Source organism: Neolamprologus multifasciatus, chromosome 20, assembly GCF_963576455.1.
Source record: "Neolamprologus multifasciatus chromosome 20, fNeoMul1.2, whole genome shotgun sequence".
Classification (NCBI taxonomy): domain Eukaryota; kingdom Metazoa; phylum Chordata; class Actinopteri; order Cichliformes; family Cichlidae; genus Neolamprologus; species Neolamprologus multifasciatus.
In genome coordinates this window covers 5,741,501-5,757,986 of record NC_140458.1, presented here as the reverse complement: position 1 = coordinate 5,757,986, position 16,486 = coordinate 5,741,501, and the positions used below count along the sequence as shown (strand labels likewise).

The 16,486-nt window shown below is 40.3% G+C and overlaps 3 protein-coding genes across 3 annotated transcripts; all 3 read right to left on the bottom strand.

The window, feature by feature from the left end:
• Positions 1 to 50: 50 nt before the first annotated feature.
• Positions 51 to 6,845, bottom strand: LOC146494227 (P2Y purinoceptor 1-like). Its single transcript, XM_085146265.1, has 2 exons — positions 1,388 to 6,845; positions 51 to 1,291 (listed from the first exon to the last, which is right to left on the bottom strand). Exon 1 carries the CDS (start codon positions 5,468 to 5,470, stop codon positions 4,490 to 4,492), a length of 981 nt encoding a protein of 326 aa, XP_085002391.1. The 5' UTR covers positions 5,471 to 6,845; the 3' UTR covers positions 51 to 1,291; positions 1,388 to 4,489.
• Positions 6,846 to 9,863: 3,018 nt separating this feature from the next.
• LOC146494226 (P2Y purinoceptor 1-like) lies at positions 9,864 to 12,136 on the bottom strand. Its single transcript, XM_085146257.1, has one exon. It carries the CDS (start codon positions 12,072 to 12,074, stop codon positions 10,938 to 10,940), a length of 1,137 nt encoding a protein of 378 aa, XP_085002383.1. The 5' UTR covers positions 12,075 to 12,136; the 3' UTR covers positions 9,864 to 10,937.
• Positions 12,137 to 12,364: 228 nt separating this feature from the next.
• LOC146494225 (P2Y purinoceptor 1-like) lies at positions 12,365 to 16,486 on the bottom strand. The gene is made up of 2 exons (XM_085146261.1): positions 15,595 to 16,486; positions 12,365 to 15,040 (listed from the first exon to the last, which is right to left on the bottom strand). Exons 1-2 carry the CDS (start codon positions 16,242 to 16,244, stop codon positions 14,641 to 14,643), a joined length of 1,050 nt encoding a protein of 349 aa, XP_085002387.1. The 5' UTR covers positions 16,245 to 16,486; the 3' UTR covers positions 12,365 to 14,640.

The following is a 16,486-nucleotide window of genomic DNA, read 5'->3' as shown; positions in this document are numbered from 1 at the left end:
TTTTTTACTGTAAAAACCACAAACATGTTTAACGAATCATTTTCATAACTTAAAATGCAAATAGAAATGGTAAATTTCTGAAAATTATGCACACGTTTTTCAAACAAAGTTATATGGTACTATTTACCTAAAAATGCAGCCATGGCCTCAGGAGTTTTTTATATAACCATTTAAAACTATTTACAGAACAATCAGGTGTTCTGCATCAAATAAGAATACACACAACTTATTTGTGCCACTCCCAAAAAATAGTTTGTGTCCACTATAAGACAGAGGAGAACACCACAGGCCTAAACCCTGCAGGTCTGACAATAGGAGGTGTGTCAGTCCTGTTTTCCATGTGGAGACGGTGTTTACACCAGAATCTGCCTTTGGTGGCTTTTTTTTGGAGCAAATGTGACATTCACTAGTATAACTGACGCACAAAACAAAACATTGACTACACAACACGCTAACTATAGCCTCCAAACACGCTACACGTCACTAATGTCTCACATGTGAAAACTCGCTCTCTCTCTGTCTTTCACTCACTCGCTTTCTCTCACGGGCATCACTCCTAAAACTTCCCCCTCTTCCTAAACAACCAAGTCCCACATGTTGCCATATCATTTTTTGATTGGTTGAAATGGCACACTTTAACACCAGTAGGGAAGGGGTGTTTTTTCTTTTTCCACTCACCAGCGGAGAGTGTTTGCTAGCGCTGTCCTTAGAAAACACCGTTTTTACCATTTCTTCCCGCTGTAAACACCACTCTTTTATTGAGATTTTTTTTTTATCATAACTCTGCTTTTACATGGCCTATCGACACAATTTAAAGACTGGTATATAGTCTGACCCAAGTTTATATGGAGACTCTGAGTCGCTGCATCTTAGCTGTGTCGTCTTAAATTGGTCATGTGATCTTGACATGCCGGCGCATCCGCGACCCCAGAGGGTTAATGTCTTTATTCTGGATCAGTTTCTTATTACTGTCTCTCACACCTTGTTGGTATATATCTTCAGGCCACCAAGGCCTCCACAGTCCCTGGGTGCAAATAGCTCCCGTTTTAATATTGTCCATATCAGCTTGTCTGACTGTGGGTTGTCCTAACACGTAGTATGTCAGCAGTTTGGACTGTTGTCACTCTCTCTTGGGGTGTTTGAGGACAGGTGACAACCCTTGTTCGCTGCTCGAGTCACTGTTTCCTTGCTCATCTTGTTGTTCATCTGATATTTGCTCATCTTGTGACTTCTGTTGCTTGTAATGTTGCTCTATTGTCTGCAACTCAGGTTCGTGTACCTTTCTGTTGTCCTGTAAGAAAGGGGATTACATGAAGAGACAGAAAGATGTGAGGACGCCTACATCCACAGAAACGGTTTGAGGCTTTCCCAGTTGTTGTTCACCCACCTCAGATTTCAGGGTTTGAGGGATAATGCTGGTGGTGCTATTGTGGAAACCTTCAGACAACCTCACCCTCATCTTCACTCTCTATGTCCATGTCTTGCTGTAGTAGATGTTGTTGAACTTCTCCCCCCTTTTGTCTTAGGCTTTTACATCTTTTGTTTTGCTCCTGTCTGTGCGGTTTTTCTACAGGTAGGCTGTCACATGTAAGCAACAGGTTCCTGTGTACTGAGTGGCTTTTTCCTCCCCTCTCTGGCTTGATCTCATAAACTGGGATGTCGGGGCTTTTTTGACTCACCACCACATACACTGTGTCCTCCCAGTATGACTGAAGCTTGCCTCGGCCTCCTTGCTCTTTGAGGTTGTGGAGCAGGACACTGTTCCCTGGGTGATGTTGAGCTCCGTAGATCTGACGGTTTATCTCTTGAAGCTTCTTTCTGGGCTGCCATAGATGCAGTCTCATAGGCCTCCTTCATTTGGGGTTGCCATTTTGTCACATACTCCACGTAGCTTAATTGCTGTTCCTGTGAAGGCAAGTTGAACAAGATGTCTTGGAGTACGGCCAAACAACAAGTAGTACAGGTAAAATCCTGTAGCCTCATTCCGAGTGCAGTTGTAGGCGTGCACTACTTTTGTCAGTGACTCCTTCCAGTCTGCCTTTTCAAGGTTAGTTAGTGTTCTCAACATGGACAATAAAGTTCTGTTGAAACGCTCCACTTGCCCATCCTTGTGGATGATATGGGGTAGTGTGAGAGCCACGCAGACCACAGACTTTTTGCAGCTGGGAAAACATGTGATTCTCAAATGCCCTGCCCATGTCATGGTGGATTCGTGCTGGGAAAGCAAAGTTCAGAGCAAAGTGATTGAAGACCTTATCCATATATACTATAGGACCTATAGTAGGACAGGAATCCTAGGACCCGACTCAGTTCCCCCACTGTGGATGGTGGTTTGTTTCTGAGAGCTTATACAGAAACTATTTCCACTGTGTCTGTGGTATATCCCTCTTCAGACACCATCCGACCAAGGGAACATACCTTTCTCTTGAAAATGTCACATTTTTGTAGGCTGAGTTTGATACCATGTTTTTGGTATCTCTGTAGGACGGCTCTGATGTGTTCAAGATTAGCATCAAATGAAGCAGAGTGGACTAGGTTGTTGTCCAAATATGGCTGACAGATTACATCCTGCAGGCCCCTTAAACAGTCCTCCATGCTCCGCTGAACTCTGCGGGTGCTGAGCTGAGGCCAAAGGGTATGCAGTTACACTGGTATAAGCCCCAAGGTGTGATGAAGGCTGTCAGGGTCCAGGAACCCCTGATGGTATGCTTTCCCCTGATCAAGAACAGAGAACCAGGAGCTGCCATGAAGGGAATCTAGCATGTCCTGAATTCTGGGAATTGGGTGCGTGTCTGGTGCTGACTACAAGTTGAATTCCCTGTAATCACAGCACAATCTCAGTTCACCTGACTTTTTCTGAACGCAGACAATTGGAGATGAGTAGGGTGACCTGGACTCTGAAATCCACCCATGGTTCAGCAGATCTTGAAGATAGTCTTTGACCTCTTGGTGCAGAGGTTTGGGCATGGATATGTAGGTCTTTCGAACAGGTCATGCAATGTGATGTGCATGTTTAAACTGGGAATGCACCCAACATCTTTATCATCATAAGCAAAAGCATGACATTCCTCTCTTAACAGCTGTCTCACAGTTTGTTTCATTTTTGCTGGTCCATCTTAACTGGAGGTTCCCACTGAGGTGGCTTATGGCTGGAGGAGGGTGTGTTAATATCCTCATTCACCTGTATAGGAGACTGTGAAGAAATCTGCTCCACCGAGTCTTGTGTCTTTTCAGGGGTGATGGGGTACACTGCTTTTATTTCTTCCAGATGTCCTAGAACAGTGTGAGGAATTAAGTTGACATCCCCCTTATTGGTATTAACTATCGCAACTGGGTTATACACTGCCCTGCCCTCCGTTATTGTGACCAGTCCCTCTTGCATGACAAGACCCTCAGGCAACTGTGATGATTCATTTGGGACAAACAACAGACTCTGTCCTGAAAACTGCGCTCCAATATGTGCACGGACATATGTGGTGGTAATCTGTTCAGCAACCAGACATCGTCCTCTCTTTCCGGCCAGTACTGTGCCCAAACTCTGGCTTTGGTCTGGTGACTGCAATAGTTTTAGCACTGATTTAGCAGTGTTTACCAATACTGAGATGATTTGGCTGATTTTTCGAATGTTGCGTGATCTTAGTTGACACTTGCCCCATTTACGCACAATTTCCTCTATTACATTAAATCCAGTAATGGGCAGTTGAGCAACACTGGGGTCACTGGATACAAGCATTGGAGCTAGAAGACAATTTTCAGGGTTACAGTCCAAATAGAATTCTGTCTCTATCCACCCTTTAATGGGATTTCACTATCATTAGCTGCTAAAGCGACAAGAGGTTCTGTTCCCAAAAGCTCAGCAAGTGGCCTGACAGTGCTGTGTGGTAGGTGTTGTTTTTGCCACTCATTCCACTCACTGTGTCCCACAGGGCCTCTACTGGTACCTTATCCAGGTGACACTGAACTGTACATCTTTTCCCAATGAGACTGATGAGCTTGGTTTGCCGTTGTGAGGGTATATAACCATTAGATGTGTCGCTTGTCAATTTGTTGCTGTTTGGCTCTTTGGGGGCAGTTTCAGTGTGTGTAGAGTCATTTCGTGGTGCTTATTGATGCGAGGTGTTTTGCACAGAGACAGGATTTACCTGGGACCTGGATGATGAGTGGGCTACTGTGGGTCGCGGCTCAGTAGCCCGCTCCTGTTTCCTGTCTACACCCTCGAGACAGGTGACCCTCCTGAACACAACGGTGGCAGTGTCTACACAGGTCTCCAAGCTGAGCTTCTCTGCACATTTGACAACATCTTGCGTGAACACATAAGGAACAAATCTGAGACTTGTTCTTGATGCCCAAAATACTCAGGGGTGCCGCACTGACTTAGTCAAAACCAGTGAAATTTTGTACAGTGGGATTACAATTACAACAAAGATGCATGCGTGTAGAGCTGGTTTATTTAAAACATTTTTAAGATTTCTAACATATGGCAAACTTGTTAAACTTTATCAGACTGTGTCACAGGGATTCTGCCATTCCTTGATTTAGGCCAATTAAAGATCTGGCGAGTTCGCTGGAGCAGCTGTTGGAATCGAGTAGGGAAATCCTTTACATGGAGGTAAACCAGGGGAGTCAAAACACTGTTCAAACACACAAATCCACGACTTATTTGATGAGCCCCAAAGACTCCCTCATCCCAATCTGGACATTTCCCCTGCTTTGACAAAACTCTTGAATAAAGGCTGAGGTTCTTGAAAATATGATAGGGGATGTAACAAACCGAGAAGAGAAGGCACAAGATGAATAACAACTTTAAAACTGTTTTTTTCACCTCCTCCTTTATGGTATTTGCATGACAGAGAACAAGAGTCACATGTCCATAGCAGCCAAGTAAGATAAGGAGTGGCATAACAAACCCAGTCAATGTCCAACCCACACTGTATTTCAGGTAATCCTCCACATACTCTGTAGAGGTGGTGTGGTAGCATTTTTCAGTTTTATTTGGTGAGATTTTGGAGAAGAAGAGATCTGGAAGACTTTGAACAATCACCAACAGCCAAACCAAAACTGAGATAGTCACAGAGTGAGTCACAGTTATTCTCCCCATCATCCTCATTGGATGGACAATAGCCAGGTACCTGTACACACTTATACAGGTGAGGAATCCAATGCTACCGTATAAATTCAGGTTGAAGCAGAATCTTGTGATCTTGCAGAAGGTATCTCCAAATATCCATTTACTGCCCATAAAGTAGTACGTCGACAAAAATGGGAGTGTTAGCAGGAATAAAAAATTAGCAACTCCAAGGTTCAGAAGGAACAGATTAATGTGCCGAAGTTTCTTCTTTTTCTGCAGCAGAGACTTTAGTCCCAATGCATTTCCTCCCAGACCAACAATCATAACAAAGGCATAAATGGCAGGTAGAATTTTGTGTTCATGGAGTTTTAAGTTGCCTGAAGTACAGGATCTGTTATTCATTGCGCTTCTAAAGCAAAGTCTGCACAATCTCCCCCTTCAAGGAAAGTCCTATGTCATAAAGTGAAAGAAAACACGCCCTATTTTCTTTTTTTACAATTTATACGTCATGTTCAACCTTGAAACGCTGCACACTGAAGCATAAGAATGAGATCTAAAGTAAATGCAACACGTCTAATAGATATGCATGCAACCTTAATCTTGCCTTGGGGCCTTATTTGGAATGGAAAGTTATGAATTAAAGTTGCTACTACCCTTTGTCTAGAATTGTAACAGGCTGCGAACACATTAGGAAACTCAGGTGTTTTAAGTTTGTTTAAACCTGTGATAATTCTAAGTCTCTTGTAATAAAGCAACGCCTGCCTGTAGTTTTTTGAGCTGGTTAAATATCTTTGACCTCTTTCCCCTGTGTGTAATGATGTAATGATGAACGCTGCGTGTTCCGCTTAGATGGGTGAAGAGAATGGAAAAACATCACTTGTTTGTAAATAAAAAGAAGAAAAATGTGTCGCGAGAGGCTCCATAAGTCTGACTATGTGTGAGCATATTAACTAATATGACCAGGAGTGTATGAGCTTGAGTGTGCGTGACCTATATGTCCCTGTGAGGCTGTTGTGAATGTGCTCCCGTTAATCACATATATGTGTGTGATTGTGTAGAAATAGAGGGTGTTGTTTGTGGTTGCATAGGGAAACGGGTGATCTATGCAGTGAAAGAAAGAAGGGGGTAAAAACAAGCAAGAAGAAGGGTGAGCTGGAGGGATGAAAGAGAAGACTGACAGAGAGAGAGAGAAAAAAACAAAAATTAAAAAAATAAAAAGTAAAAATAAATAAAAATAAACCGGAAACATTCCGGTTCAGGTGTTAGCGGAGAGTGACGGTGTTTTAGCTGTTATGGAATAGCACTGAATTAGCGTTCTGTGATTCTGTGACTCTTGAAATGCACTACACCAACAATTTCATACACACCCTGGTGTGTAATTTAAGACATAAGAGATTTCTAAAAGTAAATACTGTACTGTAAACATGAGGTTGACAGTAGACCGACAGAGAATGTCCTTGTCCTTGTCTAAAAGGCTAGCAGTCAGTATTAATACATGTAAATCTCATTTTAGCAAATGGTATTCGGTTCAGTTCAATACTTTCGTGTCATGGTTCGATATTTTTTCGATACAAAAAAACGTTCATGCCTTTTTTAATTTGTAATTGATTAAAATTATACATATTTCTTTTGACTCGAGAAATCACTCATATGTGGAAAAGCTATACTATACCCTTCTTCTGGGGTATATTCTCAGCAGCTTATTAAACATATCAGGCCCCCTTAAAATGAACCACTCTCTGAAGGACCTCCCCTCACACTCATCTTCTGGAGTGCTAGCACTCAAGTACTCTCAGCCTTTCCTGAAACCCGTTGTTTTCTACAACAGAAAATGGTCGCATGTCGACAGCTATAAAAGTAGCCATTACCCTGTTTCTTTTGCCCTCTAAGAATCATGTGCTAATGGCTGTCTCGGGTAAAGTTTGTAGCATGCGTGCTTGTTGTTGTTTTGTCTGTTTCCACCGATGTAATTGAGCATTGCCTGGCACGTCCGACTTACTGTTGTACTTTTGTCCACGCTTACCATCAGGGTCATGCTTCACATGAAAACCAAAATCGTTCCAATTGCCAGATCTCAATGATGGTAGAGGAGGTTCAATTTCGGGTAGCGTTGAGGCAGTTGCCATGTTGCAACGAGCTTAACTTCTGTCTCGCTAGCTCGAGTGAATGCGTATGGGTACTCAGTGGATCTGAGCTCGACAGTGCAGCCTAGGCAGAGTAGTCGAACGCAGATCCACTGAGCTCTCAACACAGACAGCATCGTCAGAGGAAAAGTTGACAAAATAAATTAAAAATTCAGCGTTGCTCAATACATATGCGTGCCGAACCGAAAGCACTGTATTGAACCATTCAATACAGATACATTGTAGCACCCCTAAGATATATATATATTCATTCCTTCTAAATAACATTTCACTTATGATTTTACATTACGCACTTTTATGCTCATTTAATTCCTTGTTTGTTCTGTATCTGCTGCTTCTCCTATGTATCAGTGACAGTTATCTGCTTGCATACCTGCTTTGGTCCTATTTCTATTATCTTCCTTTTATTCTCTATGTTACTTATTAAGCACCTTGGTATACCCTTGGTTTTAAGTGTGCTTTATAAGTAAAGTTTATTGTTATTATAAAACATCATAAAACTGCTCACCCAACCTGTCGGCAGTTTTATGATTGAAACAAAAGGTTGAAGTCTCCCTCTGTTTGGAGTTTAAATGTGAAAGCAAAAGTTCTCTGAAAGCATGGTGGAAGTTTCTAAAAATGACTTCATTAATCTCATGCAAACGTACACTAATCTGGAACAACTGTGACATAATACAGAACATTAATATGATTAACTTTCCAGATTGGAGTTGTCAAGGAATGAAATACTTACAACATATATTAGATAGGGGTGCAACGATACTCGTATCGATATCGAACCGTTCGATACAGTGCTTTCGGTTCGGTACGCATATGTATCGAACGATACAACATTTTTAATTTATTTTATCAACTTTCCTTCTGATGATGCTGTCTGTGTTGAGCGCTCAGTGGATCTGCGCTCGACAGTGCAGCCTAGGCGGAGTAGTCGAACACAGATTCACTGAGCGCAGGGCAAGCTAGCGAGACAGAAGCTAGGCTAGTTGCAACATGGCAAATTGAACCTCCCCCACCCTCATTCAGATCTGGCGTTTGGAACTATTTTGGTTTTCATGTGATGTATGACCCTGAAGGTAAGCCTGTCATGGACAAAAGTAAAACAGTATGTTGGATGTGCCAGCAATGCTCAATTGGTGGGAACTAGTGTGTTAGCGCAGTTAGCTCGTTAATGTGTTGACGTCTTCCAGCCCCACTCATGAGGTGATCCGCGGTAGCTCGTTAACGGAGATTTGCCGTGTTGTGACGTTAATGTCATTTCAGATTTACGCTGACAGCACTAGTGGGAACACAACCAATATGACTGCACATTTACTCCGACATCATCCTAGTGCAAAGACAAGTGGAAGCAGAGAAAAACAACAAGCAGCATGCTACAAACTTTACCCGAGTCATTTAGACAGCCGTTAGCACACGATTCTCCTTATGGGGACCTGATATGTTTAATATGCTGCTGAGAATATAGCCCAGAAGAAGCGTATAGTATAGCTTTTATTTTGGAAAGAGACATTTCTCCATAATAAACTCTCTTTTCCAAAGATGAGTGATTCCTCAATCAGATACAGGGCTCGCAAAATCGCTAGCCCGACGGGGCTTTTTTCCAGTCGGGCTACCAAAATCTATCTCTGCCCTGCCCGTCGGCCTATCCTAGGAAGGAAAAATATATGTCAATGCTTTTGCATTCTTTTGGAAATGTAGCTGGGTAATTATGTCATTGGCATCGGCCACTGTCAATATGTGACATACTGAAATCGCGTTTGAATTTGCGCTTGTTTTTTGCTTTCACTTTGCAATCGCGTGAACTGTGTATAGAGAGCGACAGTACTGATTGGTGAGTGATGATAATTTGCGCACCAATTCCTCTGACATCATCTTATCAATCGTTAGCTTACTATGCAAACATGACAAGTGAAATCTCCCGCAGCTTAAACATGTGAGAGGTTGATCGCGCAGAGAATCGCTGAGCGTTATGTTAGTGCGTGTGTAAAAGCAGCAGGATATATATTTTAGTTCTGCTGAGCCAAATAAGACAGGTCAGCGTGAAGAAGTGACAGCCAAAGAAAAGCTTACCACAAAACGGAAAGGTTATGACAAATCAGACTATAAGGAAAAAAGAAAGTGCAGCTTTATGGTTTCATGGACAAAAGAATTTCTGTGGCTGCAATATGACGAGCTAAATAACCAGGGCTGCACATAAGTGGTCCGCAGGTGCGCATTCGCTGTCAAAATAAAAACCCGCACAAGATAAGAAGTTGCAACGCGTGTTTGCGTACATAAGATTTTCAGGAGGACAGACATTTGTTTAGAACTCTTAAAGATGTCGAAGAAGCTCCTTTAAGCAGTTACTGTGATGTTCCTCCACCTCCAAAGAAATGTCAGAAGGAGTCCGAACCACAAAAGAAGCGCGTATTCTCTGAAAAGTGGTTGCAGGAGGTGAGCTGGCTTCAAACAAATGATGAACGCACAGAGATGTGGTGCAGAATGTGCCATGAAAATTTAATAAATGACAAATTAATAAAAAGGCATGAACATTTTTTTTGTATCGAAAAAATATCGAACCGTGACACCAAAGTATCGAACCGAACCGAACCGTGAATTTTGTGTATCGTTGCACCCCTAATATTAGAATGAACAGACTTTATTCCATTTGACAGATTAGTTGTACAGTATGGGATTAACAAGAAAATAATGTGAAAGTAAAATTTTGTCTTTAAATAAAAGTCTTTAAATTAAATTAAAGACTTTAAATACATTTTTTTAAATATTCAATTAAACATTTTACATTTTTAAGTTCAAAAAGATGGAGAGAAATACATAAAAAAATATTATAGTTAGAAAATCCATCAATTACTTTCTTAGAAATGATAACTCTTTACTGTCATTTACAGTTCAAAAATGTTATGACTTATAAAAATAATGAATCTAGTATGTGTGTGTGTGTGTGTGTGTGTGTGTTGCTTAGAGCAGTATACATCAAATACTATACATTAGAATTCCAGAGCAAACTAAAAGCCAAATATTGTGTATCTTATGTCAAATATGAATCACATGTTCACTGCCAAGCTGGCTTATAGTAGGCATGAAACAAAAGTTAATGTTGATTAAATTTCACCAACATTGTTCTGCTGCTATACAAACGTAATAATCCAGCAGATGTTTTTTATGGGAAATTATTTTTGCTGTACACATAACCTATACAAGTGGTTACTAACCTGAAAACTGTGTCAGTGAACATAAAATAAATGATACTAATCTGCCAGCGCTCTTTCCTGATCTTTGCTTAAATTAAAAGTGTCATGGTCCTGGGCCTGTGACCCAGCATTTCTATGGCAGGTTAAGAAGCAGTTCCTTGTGTTAGTTACTATAGCTATTCCTCTGTTTAACATTTGTTGAGATCACCTTAGCTTTCTTATCTAGTCTTTAGTTTCTGTTGCCTTGGCTTCAATCCCCTACGTATGTATAGTCATGTCTCCGTGGTTGTTTATATTTTCAATGTGACAAAAAAAAATGTTGCTGTAAAGGATTTGAATAATGCAATTTTCAATAATGCAATTTTTGATGCAGGGCAACAAAAGAACAACAAACACAGAAACAAAGCTTTTCATGTACATTTGTAAATCAATTTGAGCCAAAACTGTTATCCCGAAAAAGATAGTATAGACAGTATAATACGTAAAACAGTCTTTACACTCTTCTCTAAAAGACAAAGTCAAAGTCACTAATTACTGTTAAGATATTGTTGTGGTCACTGTTTGTTCCACGGATACACTGCCATATTCTGACACAAACAAACGAGTAAATGTCTGACGAAACCGCTGAAGCAGCTGTTGGAGCTGAGCAGGAATATCCATGACATGGAGGTAAACCAGGGGGTTCAAAACACTATTCAGACACACAAGACCACGACTGATCTGATGAGCACAGAAGACTCCCTCATCCCATGATGGATACGTCTTGTTGGTTGAAAAAAGTACTCTTGAATAAAGGCTGAGGTTCTTAAAAATATGGTAGGGGGTGTAACAAACTGAGAAGAGCAAAATCAAAATGAACATCAACTTTAAGCTTCTTTGTTTCACCACCTTATTAATGGTATTTTTGCGGCAGAGAACAAGAGTCACATGTCCATAGCAGCCAAGAAAAATAAGGAAAGGCATAACAAACCCAGTGAGAGTCCAGCCAACACTATATTTCAGGTAATCCTCCACATAGTCATTAGAGGTGGTATGGTGACATTTTTCAGTTCTATTTGTTGAGTTTTTGGGAAAGAGCACGTCTGGAAGACTTTGAACGATCACCAACAGCCAAACCACGACTGAAATAACCACAGAATTACAGACAGTCATCCTTCTCTTCGCATTCAGTGCATGGACAATAGCCAGGTACCTGTTCACACTTATACAGGTGAGGAATCCAATGCTGCTGTATAAATTCAAGTTGAAGCAGAATCTTGTGATCTTGCAGAAGACTTCTCCAAATATCGATTTATTCTTCATAAAGTAGTAGGCAGTTAAAAATGGAAGTGTTGGCAAGAACAAAAAATTAGCAATTCCAAGGTTCAGAAGAAAAACATTGATGTATCCAAGACTTTTCCATTTCTGAAGCAGAGACTTCAGTCCCCATACATTAGCTCCCAGACCAATGATGAACACAAAGGTGTAAATAGCGGGCAGAGTTACATGTTCATAGACTGAACGAAACCATTCAGTCGTATTCATTCTGTCTCCTAACATGTTGTCCACACTGCTCTCCTCTGTGGCAGAATTAAAAGTGAAAGAAGTGGAAAGAATAAGAGCAGATGTATCACATTTTCCTCCTGCTTGTGACCCTGCATGCATGCTGAAACAAGTTTGAGATCTGAGATACATACATGTGCCAAAAAATTATTCATCCATTTCTTTGCTTGTTCACAAGAACTTTATCTCTCTCACACCTGTCATTCATTAGACACTTTCTTCAGAAGCGTTCTTAAGGAGCTACCCGACAGAGCTCTAGTGTCGGAGTATTGTCCTTTCTGGAGTGCCTGTAAACCTGCCCACCTGCCTACTAGAGCCTGTGGATTTATTTCACTTGTGACTGTACAGAGTTTTGTTTCCTCCCCAGGACTTTTGCCTCTCTGTTTCCCCGCGTGCCCTCGTCTGGTTCGTCTCCTTCCGGAGGTTTTTGCAGGCTCTCCAACTCTGTTGGTAAATTCTTGTTTATGTTTGTTCTCGGTTTTGGGCAAGATCCTCCTAATTCTCATGTTCCTTTCCCCTTAGATCGAGTGTCTAGTCTGTGTTTCTTCCCCTTGACGTCCTGGCTCCACGTGCCCATTCACTTTTTGTTGTAAATATATTGTCCCTGAAATTCGCCCTCCACTGTTAATAAAGTTCCTTCATCGCAACTCTGTGAGTCCACTCACATTTCTCGTAACACTTACCTGATAGGCATACATTTAAAAGAAACACATTGATGTGTCCAAGATTTTTCCATTTCTGCAGCAAGAATCTCAGCAGCCATTCAGAGCGACCAGTGTATATGTGCATCATTTTTATTAAAAGACATTGAGTCTGTGTTTCAGTCACGTAGTAACTATTAAGCTTGACTGCACACGGCTTGTTAGGCACTATAGAAAAAATATCATACACACTTCTGGTTGTTAGAAGACAACTAATAATAGCCATGAATAAGACTAAAGTTTGAGATGTCCTTTAGATCTAAAGATAAGATTAATTACTTTTTTTCTACTAATATGAATTTTCAAATAATACATCATGATTGTGTTCAACTTATTTACAAGCAACATACTTTATATATTGTTTTCAATACACCCTATAGATAGATTTAGCTTTGAGCACAGGTACATTGAAAAAATTTTTATAGTTATCTTTATCACAATTTTTTTAAAAATAGACTATTTTATAGGATAATATGATACCTCTTTAGCAGTCCCCAGTAATGAGCTATGGTAATTATTAATGACAAAGCTTAGATGCAGTAGATAACAACTGGTAAATATTGAAAAGTTTATTCATAATGGCCATGAAATGTGTATCAGAGGAATCCAGCTAAATTTCACAGTGGCTCGTATGGCAGACAGGAAATCCAAAGGTTTTCTACAGAACACAGAGCTACAAGCTGGCACATGACAGAACAAAAACAAGTTAAATCATTGACAGGAACTTAAAGGTTAAGAAGAACTATGATTATGTAGTAGAAACTGGAAGTTTGGATGTTATTACAACAGAACAATCTGGTGAACAGAAGGACAAATGAAGCAACAGCCCTTTATACCAGCTATGGCAAATAAGGTCAGTGAAGGTCGCTTTAAATCTGAGGATGTATGCTTCCAATATTTTGCACAACAATTCTTAAGTGTCCAAGATTTTAAACTGACCAATAACAAAAAACAAAACAAAACAGAGGTTGCCACTACAAAATACATGGAATATACATCTGGACTGTGTGTCAGCAAAAAACACAATAAACTTTACAGGCTTGAAGGTAGATTGAGTGTGAAGTGTGTGTATAAAAGTATGTATGTAGACCTTTTTGTTAAAAGTGTTATTAAAAAAAGACAATAGTAGTTAAAAGAATGATATAAAATGAATTACATGAAGCAGTCTTTAAACTCAGACAACTAAACATCTGACAGTACTGCCGGACCAGCTGCCTGAGCTGAGCAGGGAAATCCTTTACATGGAGTTAAACCAGGGGACTCAAAACACTATTCAGACACACAAGACCACAACTTATCTGATGAGGACCAAAAACTCCCTCATCCCAATCGGGACTCGTCAGCTGTTTTGAAAAAACTCTTGAATAAAAGCTGAAGTCCTTAAAAACAGAGCGCCGTGCACCACATAAAATGGGTTCAAGATCATTAGGCACAACCAGAATTCATACATAAGGCGCACTGTTGTTTTTGAGAAAATTAAAGGATTTTAAGTGGGCCTTACAGCGCGAAAAATATGTTACTAGCACTAAATAAGAAACAAATTATACATATATAATATAATTATACAGAGCCAGAGCTCTGTCCTGATCTATCATTAAAGTGAAAGTTGTTGTTGTAAGAGGTTTGAATAATGCCATTTTCAAGGATTAAATTAGATTTATTTCAGATCCATAACATCATTAGCCAAACACTAATAGCTAGTGAAGCTAATACAGAGCAATAACAAGGAATAACAATGACATCTTGCATACAAGATAAGGAGAATGAGTTTTAAACCAAAAGAGTAAATGCATTCCACCAGGTTTAAGTCATTCACAGAATACAAGGCAATAGAACAGGAAACAAACCATACATAAAGGTATAGACACATATTTGTCTAACCACTTGTGCCAAAACTGTTAGAAAAAGTGAGTGATAATTAAGAGAATGAAGCACATTGTAGTACATAAAGCAGTCTTTAACTTAGTTGCTTTTGCATGCAAAGTCATTAATCACTGTTAAGATATTGCTGTGTTTGCAGTTTGTGCCACAGGCACACTGACATAGTTTGACACAAACAAACGAGTAAATGTCTGACGAAACCGCTGAAGCAGCTTTTGGAGCTGAGCAGGAATATCCATGACATGGAGGTAAACCAGGGGGTTCAAAACACTATTCAGACACACGAGACCACGACTGATCTGATGAGCACAGAAGACTCCCTCATCCCATTTTGGACGCATCTTGTGTTTTATCAAAACTCTTGAATAAAGGCTGAGGTTCTTAAAAATATGGTAGGGGATGTAACAAACTGAGAAGAGCAAAATCAAAATGAACATCAACCTTAAGCTTCTTTGTTTCACCACCTTATTAATGGTATTTTTCCGCCAGAGAACAAGAGTCACATGTCCATAGCAGCTGTTACATCCCCTAGGAGGATGTCTCTTCTCACTACTAACCCTTTGTTTTGTCCAGGCTCCACCTCCTCTGTCCTGATTGGATGCTGCGCAGAGTCCGGCTGATTGGTAATCAGCCGAGCACTATTTAAGGCCTGTGGAGCTGTGCTTCTGGGCCCTCTGGCCATTTTGGTTGCCATACTTGAGCAGGCTTGCATGCCTTTGTAGCTGGTATGAGCATTGTTGTTGTCATGTCCAGACTGCTTGTAGGGGAGAGCTGCCTTTTGCTTTGACACCCTGTTTTTTCCTGTTTATGTGCTGTTAGATAGGTTATGGTTATAGGTTGTATATTTTGTTTCTTTGGAGTTAGGTAAGTTTCTTTTATTTCTACATCAGGGATGTTTTGTTTGTTATGTTGGCCTTGGCTCTACCTGACGTTACACCTCAGTCTGGACTCAAATCCCATCTCCAATGTTAAATAAACCTACTAAAATTACCATCTTGGCTCCTCCTTCTCTATCCACCTTTATGTTCGTCCCTCCAACCCCCTAGACTAGCCAGGGGACGTAACAGCACCCAAGTAAGATAAGGAGTGGGATAACAAACCCAGTCAATGTCCAACCCACACTGTATTTCAGGTAATTCTCAACATACTCTCTAGAGGTGGTATGGTGACATTTTTCAGTTCTGTTTGTATGAGTGTTGTTTGCAGACGTTTTTGGGTAGAACATATCTGGAAGACTTTGAACACTCACCAACAGCCAAACCAAAACTGAGATAGCCACAGAGTTAGTTACAGTTATTCGTCCCATCACTTTCATTGGATGGACAATAGCCAGGTACCTGTACACACTTATACAGGTGAGGAATCCAATGCTGCTGTATAAATTCAAGTTGAAGCAGAATCTTGTGATCTTGCAGAAGGCATCTCCAAATATCCATTTATTCTTCATAAAGTAGTAGGCTGACAAAAATGGGAGTGTTAGCAGGAATAAAAAATTAGCAACTCCAATGTTCAGAAGGAACAGATTAATGTGTCGAAGTTTCTTCTTTTTCTGCAGCAGAGACTTTAGTCCCAATCCATTTCCTCCCAGACCAACAATCATAACAAAGGCATAAATGGCAGGTAGAATTTTGTGTTCATGGAGTTTTAAGTTGCCTGAAGTACAGGATCTGTTATTCATTGTGCTTCTAAAACAAAAGTCTGCACAATCTCCCCTCTTCATGGAGAGTTATATGTCATGAAAGTGAAAGAAAACACGCCCTATTTTATTTTTTTAATTTTTTTTTTAACAATTTATACGTCATGTTCAGTCTTGAATTCCTTCCCACTGAAGCATAAGACTGAGCTCTCAAGTGATTTCAACACGTCTAATAGATATGCATGCAATCTTAATCTTGCCTTTGGGCATTGTTTGGAAAGTGAAAGCAAGCAGCGTATTGTTTTTGTATTTTTACTATATTTTTC